General features: G+C 41.8%; 1 protein-coding gene and 1 long non-coding RNA gene across 2 annotated transcripts in view; both read right to left on the minus strand.

Annotated features, from left to right (window-relative positions):
- CCDC138 (coiled-coil domain containing 138) overlaps positions 1-1,563 on the minus strand; it is a 37,868-nt gene extending 36,305 nt beyond the window's left edge. The window contains exon 1 of the mRNA XM_015419708.1: positions 1,539-1,563. Within this exon, the coding sequence (XP_015275194.1) occupies positions 1,539-1,563 (25 nt within the window). The remainder of the gene's footprint in view (positions 1-1,538) is intronic.
- Positions 1,564-3,708: 2,145 nt separating this feature from the next.
- Positions 3,709-4,526, minus strand: LOC107117569. Its single transcript, XR_001482740.1, has 3 exons — positions 4,491-4,526; positions 3,991-4,132; positions 3,709-3,787 (listed from the first exon to the last, which is right to left on the minus strand). It is a non-coding gene; the product is annotated as an uncharacterized LOC107117569 (long non-coding RNA).
- Between the last annotated feature and the right edge of the window lie 4,867 nt (positions 4,527-9,393).

Genomic DNA, 9,393 nt, shown 5'->3' on the forward strand with positions numbered 1-9,393 from the left:
GCCATGTTGAAGCCCACAATATCCATCATCTCTACTTTCATTGTCTCATGTTTTAAGAGGTTAATTATGTTTCTATACTTTGTGGAAGATTTCACCAAATCACTTTTATTCTTAGGAACAAAGTCCTTAAAGTACTTCATAACTAAACTGAAAACAATCGGTCTTCTCACTGGAAAGTCATCATGTTTCCCCAAAAACGCAGTAATGAAACTGTAAAAACACAAACTGCATTCACAAAAATCAAAGAAATTCTGACTTTACTGACCAATTTTTTAAAATACTGACAAATTACTGACCAAGATGAAAAAACTGACTTTTACTGATTTTACTGACCATTTTCCACCCCTGAATTAAGTTGGCGTCTAAAAGTGTCATCTTTTGTTGTTCAGTCGCACAGTCGAGTCCGACTCTTCGCGACCCCATGGACCAGATCACGCCAGGCCTTCCGGTCTTCCGCTGTCCTCTGAAGTTGGCTCAATTTCATGTTCGTTGCATCTATGACACTGTCTAACCATCTCATCCTTTGCCATCCCCATCTTCTTTGACCTTCAATCTTTCCCAGCATCAGGGTCTTCTCCAGTGAGTGCTCGCTTCTCATTTGGTGGCCAAAGTATTTGAGCTTCAGTTTCATTATCTGGCCTTCCAGGGAACAGTCAGGGTTGATTTCTTTTAGGATTGACTGATTTGATCTTCTTGCAGTCCAAGGGACTCTCAAGAGTCTTCTCCAGCACCATAGTTCAAAAGAATCTATTCTTCGGCGCTCGGCCTTCTTTATAGTCCAACTCTCGCAGCCATACATGACTACTGGGAATACCATTGCTTTGACCATGCAGACTTTTGTTGGCAGGGTGATGTCTCTACTAAAGTGTCATCTACAGTTCCCATAATGTCTAGATGCTTTGAATGCACCATGCAGGGAAGAGCATGAATCTTCTTGACCTGTACCCTTTTAATGATAATGTAATATTTTAGAGCAGCTAAAATTCTCAATAAAATATCACAATCCTCTTTCACACACCACATAGAGAGGAGAGAGCTATAAGAAAAACTAAAACAGTTACAAATAATACTAGTGATAACAATATCAAGTTATAACTTCTGAATTTTTCTAATGGCCATTATTTCCTTATTGATGTAGTACCCATCCGCCGCCCTACTAAACCTGGCAAATCAGTGCTCTTTTGGAGTTAAAATGTAATTAAATAGCCTTAAAAAATTCTGTCCTCTACCACTGAAGGTATTAATTGCAGAGTCCTTTACGGGCCAAGGAGGTTTTAAAATTTTCAAAAACATTTCCCTTTTAAAGGTGTCCAAGAAAGATCACTGTTGAAAAGTTCTACGTGAGCCTCCTCTGAGATGCAACCCTTGTGAATTCTCTCTTTGATACTAGTTCCACAGTATCCATCCTGAGCATTTTGACATCAATGAGAACTGGCAGACAGAGCAGGAAGCAAAAGCAGCAGTAGATGAATGGTGAAGGAAAATAAAAAATGAGCTGTGAGCGGTAGAATTCCCCTCCTTGTATGTAGCTTCCTTACCAGTTTTCCATTTAGCAGTAACCATAGTTGGTTATAGCCGGGAATCAGAAAATTATGGTTAGTGAGAGCAGATAAAGATGGAGGACAGAATGGGAGACTCTACGACTCGTTTGTAATTATACAAACCATGATCTGGAGGGTCATGAAAGGCAAATGAGCACTTGAGTAATTCACTGTTACCCCCCATAGTTGTAACAGTCGAATATGCTACACGCACACACGGAGCAGGAGCTTGATTACCATCTCTACTATGAAAAGCAATCACAGCTTCTAGGAGAGGAGCTGAACAGTGATCAAGCACAGCATGCCTACTTTTCACTCTCCGTATACCAAAAAGAAATCCAAGTGGATTCCCAGCAGACAGCTATCCCAGAGAGGTTCATTCATTTTCAAATTAAGAAAAGGGGTAGTTTTGCTCAGCCTTATTTAAAGTTCTGTATCCTAATAAATTAACTAGAAACACTTGGGTTGGTTTTTTTTTAAAGACAATGCAATAGGAACCCAACAGCTGCATTCAAACATCATGAAACCATGGTTTTATACACTCCGGTTTTTCATGATACCTAAGTGCAGGCTGCAGGCTACCATAAAACTATGGTTTGCTGGTGGCTGTTAAGCCAATATTCTAACCCAGAGTTTATACCCGGCTTGTTAACAGTGGCCTGGATCCTTCTGCTCTGCAATGGAGGATGCTCTTCTCGTGTGAGGTGCCTTCTGCTCATACAAGACGCTGGACTTTGCATACCTGGAAAGCACCTAGCACTGGAGGTCCTTTGCAACAGCGCATAAGGAACATACAGGATACAGCCCACGGTCTGCAGTCACATCTAGAAGCAGAAACCCCAGTTCCCCATCCCTTTCAGCCTCCTATATACAGAGCTGGCCGTGTACAGAAACAGAAAAACCTAGCCACGTCTGCCATATTCCGCTATTGAGAGTGCTCTCTCAGGACACTCTCTCCACTCGACCTCCTCTTCATAGCTACCGCTCTCCCTGTGACTTATGAAGCCAAGCTGTGCTGCTTCAGCCTCTTCAGTATGAAAATGTAAAAGTGAACAGAAGAAGAGATCTAGCTTAATCACATGCTTTTTTTCTCAATTTGCTAACTTGAACAGCAGAAATGGATCCAAACAAAACACTGGTACAGTTACAGGTAGTTCACAATGCACCTACGGCCACAACTTCTTCCCTTAAACAGCTCCCCATTCAAATCCTCCTTTACTCTCCAAGAGAGAAAGAATGTGTTTACCTCTACCATGATCATGCACTTAAACCCAAGCTTTTAGTTTATTTCTGAAAGAAGAGAAGCAAAGGAAACAACACAAAACAGAGAGGGTTGCAAGGGCTGTCAAATATCTATTTTGCTTCAGAGCGGAAATTTTTAGAAAATGTAAGAAAATGAATGGCCATTCTCTTTATCTCCCTCTATCTTCTTGACCTTCTGTTCCTGGTCCACTGTGCCCATTTTTGTATTTTAGGAGATGACTTGTTTTAGGAGATGACTAGTGTGCTGTCATTCTTCAAGGCTTGGCACCTCCTTCAGAAGTTCAATCTGAATATTGTTTCTAGTCCTCATGCATGTGCATGAATCATCACTGAATACAGGGCTGAAGTATATCTGTACCCCTGACAGCTTATTACAGGATGCTGACATTTTTCTGAGCACACCTTTGACCAAGAGAATCAACACTCTCTTGGTTCTTAAGTCACTGCAGAACAATTTCTTGTAGTGTAAATAAATATAATAGACAGCAGGTAGATTAGAGGGGGGGGAGGTACATACAGGCAGTAGTTCTTACTACAAACACGGCTGTTTTACAAACGTGTCCTTTTTTTCATCTGTAAAATACTTCAAAGTGTCTCAAAAAAACCAACCAATCAGTGTAAAACAAGTACTGGGTGTTATTCAGGCACATATGTGTATCAATAAATTTTGAATAAGTGGTTGATGCTGGCCCCTACAATTTAGAGGCACCTCCTAGATCTCAACCACATTTATCCAAGTCAATGCAGAGGAAGTCATTATTGCTCTAAGCACCAGAGAGGACTGAACTGCAGATTAGTAAAACTGAAAACGTTATCAAGTGAAATTTCCTTAGAGTTATATTTAAGTAGTAAATTTTCAGTTACCTGTTTCTGTATATATACCTGTCCGTTGAACTTCATTACTTTCAAGAGAATCTCTGATAAACTCCGGCTGTATGTTAGATTGGCCTGAATCATAGTGGGAACCGGACTCTTCACCAAGCCTAACAAAAGTAAAGGATTGCATTAAGCTACATACAGTGTAGAGTAAATTCTGGAATTACTAGGAATCACCTTAGTTTTACAGTGAGAACAATGTTCAATACTACTTTCTAATCTTAAAATAGTTTGAAACAAAATCAGGCAATTGGTGGGAGGGGAGTTGACGTTTTAAAAATGTATAAAACAGTAAAGCGGAATTTCTTACCAACCCACGTTTATAAAATTCTTTGAAGCATTAGAAAAATGTTTTCTACTGTTCTTTCTACCACTGAAGGTATGCTTTGAAAAGCATGAGGAATTTATGAGTAAAGATGAAATTGCATCATCCAATGAGCTGTCCATTTTACCTATAAGAAAATCCATCGTGCTGATTAGAGGATGAACAACAACAATCAAATTATGGTCTATTCTATTCTCTATGAAAACTTGAAAGGGAAAAAGCTATAACAGAACAGCTGATGACAGAGACACAAAAGCAAACACATGCCATTCAGATGGAGGTTCTCCAAACTCAACAGAGATTAAAATGGATTTTGGAGGATTGGTACATGAAATACAAAATGTAAAAAATAGTCAAATATACCAGTAGGAGCTTCTAGTCAGACACTCTCTAAACCACTTTTTAAAAAAACAATAAGGCTAGCATTATTATCCTAATTTTCAAATTCAACTGAAAACAAATGAATCCCTTCAAAAATGGGTTACCTGGAGAAAACAGTTCTCTTCTACTTTTCGATTTGGTTTTGGTTTGTACTGTATCCAAAGAACAATCCTAAAAGAAGAATTTTGCTTTGCTGTTATTAATATCACACGTCTGCTCACTCTATACAAATTACTGTTATTCTAGCTCTTTTGTAACACGATTTTGTGGGCTCTCTGACTGAAATTAATGTTCTCCTGAACCTGGAGATTATGTCATTAGATAAACAGTGTTATAAAAATATAATTAGAAGACATCACAGCAGGAACAAGAAATGATGTTTCAAATGCTGGTATCAACAAAAAGGACAAGTAATTCACCCACAGACAGAGGGATTCCCCCCCCCCTTTTTTTTCCTTTTGGTCCCGTGTCCCCTTCCCTGCTGCGCAGAGAGCAAGGCAGTCGGCCAAAAAGGAGTCGATTGCCATCTGGACTGGTTGTTTAATTAGTGCATTGTAATAATTTTATCATGTTGATTGTGTTTTATCTGTTTTATTGCTGTAGATCGCCCAGAGCCTGCTTGCAGGGTTGGACGATTCAAAAGAAATAATAATAATAATAACAACAATAATAAGGCATGGGTCAATCACATACATCATTACTGCACTCCTAACAAGTTCTTGTACTTTGTTAACAATTGCACGCAACGCAAATATTCCACAGATGTAGTTGCTACCCTCATATCTCCAGAGTGGGGAAAAATGCATCTGTTGAGTTTTTGCAGTTAAAGACACAGTGGCGGCGACAGGAACAGCGGCTTCTCCAATGTCAGCAGCAAAATGGCCAAATTAAAACTGTAATGAAAACTACCTCTAGCCAGTAATCCTAGATCAGACGTGCCTTAAACTGAGACACTTCCTCACTACAGAATTACCAGGGGTTTAGTTAAGATCTGAGTTGGGTTCGTAGTACAAAGGGCAAGAGGCATCTGAACACGTGCAGAGTGCCTCCCTTACACAGGACAGACTCCCACCCCCCCCTTGGGGGGGGGGGAGCACAATGGAAGGTGTCACGATAAGCATTTTTCTATTCTGGAACTTCGCCACGGATTACCCGCAACCGAACTACTTTTATCAGTGAAAAAAGCAAAAGGCACCTCACACTCATTCTCGTGCGAAGGGGTCACGAAACACATAAAGTAACGCCCCACCTCCCCCGCCCCGCCAAGGCCCCACCTCCCCCGCCAAGTAGCGCCGTCTCCAGCGCTCGACCGAACGACTCAGCTTCGTCGGGCTCGCCATTAGGGAGGAAAGGGAACGCCAATAGAACCTCCGGCGCGCGCCCGCCTCCGCCACTGCCGCTCACAACGGCCGAATAGGCGGAGGCAGCGAAGCCTCAAGGCGCTTGCGCGAGGGTGCTCAGCCACGCCTCTCCGCTCTCAGCGCCGTTTCCAAGACTACGGATGCGGATGGGTTTAAAGGCGAGGAGCAACGCTTATGTTTGGGTGGCCGCTTTGGTATAGGACTGCCTGGCTCCGAGCCCAGGTTCACACAGGCAGCCGGATGAGGGGACAGAACGGGCTTAACCACTGCTGAGTAAGTGTCGTGTTTTGTTTTGTTTTTTAAAAACAAACAAACCCGAAGCGTTACTCTGGGCATTACGTATAATCCGTGTCAAAAGAAACCTGTCGAAACAGCACCAACCTGTAGAGGCACGCGCCAAGGAGCGAAGTTGCAGCCCAGCCAGAATTAGATTTCTGAGCAGGCTGAGTAAGCAGGCAGGCTGGGTTGGGGCTGTAAATCAATTTTTAAAGAAAGGGTTAATGTTACGGGGTTTAGCCCTCCCCTCCTGTTATACAAAATGTCAGGAGTTTTCTATTTGTGCATCTGATGGAACAGAATTTTAATTGTTTTAGCTTTTATATATTGTATGCACTTTGTGCCTTATGTAAGCCGCCCTGAGCCCGTTCGCGGGGAGGGCGGGGTATAAATATAATAAAATAAATAAATAAATGATGGCCTCCCCGTATCTTGGTGGGACTGGAGTCCCCAGCTGTGCCAGTTCTGTGTTAACAGAAAGGAACATTGACAAGCAGTGCTTTGTAGACAGAATCAGGCCGGGTAGCAGCAGAACAAAGTTTGAGTGGCCCCTTTAAGACCAGCAACGTTTTATTCAAGGTGCAAGCTTCCGTGTGCAAGCACACTTCCTCAGACACATTGAAACGGAATTTCTTCAAGCCTTATATACAGGAAGATTTGAGGGGTGGGTGGAAGCGTCAGGGTCCCGTCAGAGTCAAGATGCATAAGTGAAGCTGAGATTGGATCAAGGTGGCAAGATCAAGGAATGGCAACAAATTAGCTGGCAAATACGAGAGCGACAAACAGATGTGAGGACTAGACAGAAGTGATGCAGACCCATTCTGCCACTTCAGAACTCTTCTGGCTCAGCCCACGTCTTACAACTCTAACTCCTAGTACTAGGCAAGATAGGTAGACAGTTTAAATATGCTGCAAAGGTAAATGGCACAACTTTTTGCTGTACAGCCAGCTAGGCATGAAAATCCCTGGAATATGCCACATAACCAACCTCTGATTTAAAGCAGACTATTGTCTACCCCTGCAACATGCATCTGACAACAGGAACTTTGACTCTTGAAAGTTTACTCCCCCTTCTCTCAAAAAACTTGATAGCCTCTAAGGCGCTACTGGACAGGTCTAGCTTTTTGACTGCACCCTAACATAGCTACCCTCTGAAACATGCAACATGGCTATCTATGCAACAGCTGCCTGGGCTGTGGATCCTTGGCATACTACCATTATACATATACTTACTAAGAGCCCAGTTTGACATGGCAAGACACTCAGAATTTTACTAAGTGGGGCTTACTCCCAGGAAAGTGTTTTTAGGATATTTTATATTTTTTTATATTTTACTTGCAAGTTTGAGAACGCCTCATTTTTTAAAATGAGGCTAGACTGCTTCTCCCAGCCAAACTAGTTTTGTTGATATGTGTACCAACCCCCAAGCCTTCCAGCATGAAATAAATGACCAGCCTTAGGATATACATAAAGTGCCCTTCAGCAGCAGCAAGTGCCTACATTTGCAGACTGGCTGTCATTACCCCTGATCCAGCCAAGAACCCTAACTTCTTAAAAGGTACCTACAATCTATCCTTGTTTTAAACAAGGTGCTGAATACACGTATCTTCTTGGGCTATTGAAAATTGCCCAAGATTCCTGTTTAATGTTCATTATAAGAACATCGAAGAACCCTAACATTAAGAGACCATCTAGTACATATAGCCACAGCATTGGCATGGGCTGTTACCCAAGCACAAACTAAAATACTCCTTAGAAAGCTCTAGGCGTGTCCATAGCAGAAAGCCAATTCATATGTACGTATTTACTACTTCCTGCCCAATATTAAATGGTAACATATTATGTCTGAGTGAGCTATTACAGATTAACTGGCTAATACCAGCACAATAGAATTGATATGACAAACATGGATAGGAGAATCACAGCCTCAGTACTGAAAAGGAAGCTGCCCAGGAAGAACGGGTAGTAGCTTGTACCCTCCTGCGTGCTGGAAGAAGAGCCTCTTGTTGTCTAAGGAAGGCTTCAGATCTGGTGTGATCGAATACAAGCCAGTGATAAGCTGAGACAAAGAACTGGGTGGAGGATGTTACTTGGCCCGCTCCATGTACATGTGGTATGTCTTCGCTGCAGGTTTTAGAAGTTTCCAGAGGTACTTTGTGCATGCTTGAGATCCCATCTGTGTGATCGACATACACCTTGATGAATCCTGCCTCTAGTCATGTGCTGGCAGCAGCTTTGCCCATACAATAGCCAGACACATTAGGAACCTGTCCTCCATGTGTTTGGTCTGACAAGACACACAGGTATTGCCAACAGTAATGTTCTTTTAAAGGTGTTACTCTCCAACCATGTTCACAATCGCTAATTGTTGTGGCTTGGTGATTTATTGGCAGTTTCCAAGCCAAGTACACAAGACATATATACTGCCAGGCTGAATAACAAATAGTTACCTTAAGCTACCAAAATATATTCTGGTCAAAGACTTGAAAGTTATACTTTATTAAGGCAAATGGCGGTTATTTTTGGAGTGCCAAACCAGACAAGATGCTGGGAGTTCTTTATACAGAGCTGTTTGTTTTAATAGGTATACAGGATTACAGCTGGGTTTAGATTGTGGCGCTGGGACATTTTCCTTAATTTTATCCGAAAAATTCTAGTTTACCTTTCCCTCCCTAATCAAAAGGGCTGTTACAAAAAATCCAATACTCAATTACATAAAACAGATTAAAATGCACAATTCACATCAACGGACAAACTACTTCAAATCTAGTTCTGTACACCATTAACTGAATTTAAAAAAATCTACTACCTCACTGGCTTTTCTAAAAGCAGAAAGGATGGAAATGCTTCTGATCTACCAGTGTGGTTTGTTCCACAAATTTGGGGCTCCTGAAGAAAACCTAAGAGTTGGAAGCACCTGTTGCTACCCTGGGAGATAGCACAGGTAAAGGTTGATCAGCAACAGTATCTGGCCCATGGACTTGGAGAGACAGTCCCCAAGAAATCTGGTTGTGTATGAACATAAAGAGAACCAGCACTGTGAACTAAACCTGATTAATTCATTTTAATTAAATTAAAACTGATTTATCATGGTCCAATCAGCACAAATGTCAACTGCAGTGCTTTGTACCGATTGAAACTTCAAAGCTGTCTTCAGAGGCAGCCGCAGAGAGCATTACAGTAGCCAAGTCTTGATGCTTCAGTCACACACAGCAGCATGGCCAGGTTATCTGAATCAAAATGCATTAAAAGCATCTGAACCCAATGAAGTTGGTAAAAAAGGCTTCCTCACAAATTTTTCACCTGTTTTCCCATCAACCGAGGAGCAGCCAGCACCACACCCAAGTGCTCTATTAAGTCAGCCAATAAC

Source organism: Gekko japonicus, unplaced genomic scaffold, assembly GCF_001447785.1.
Source record: "Gekko japonicus isolate JY-2015 unplaced genomic scaffold, Gekko_japonicus_V1.1 scaffold1751, whole genome shotgun sequence".
Taxonomy (NCBI): domain Eukaryota; kingdom Metazoa; phylum Chordata; class Lepidosauria; order Squamata; family Gekkonidae; genus Gekko; species Gekko japonicus.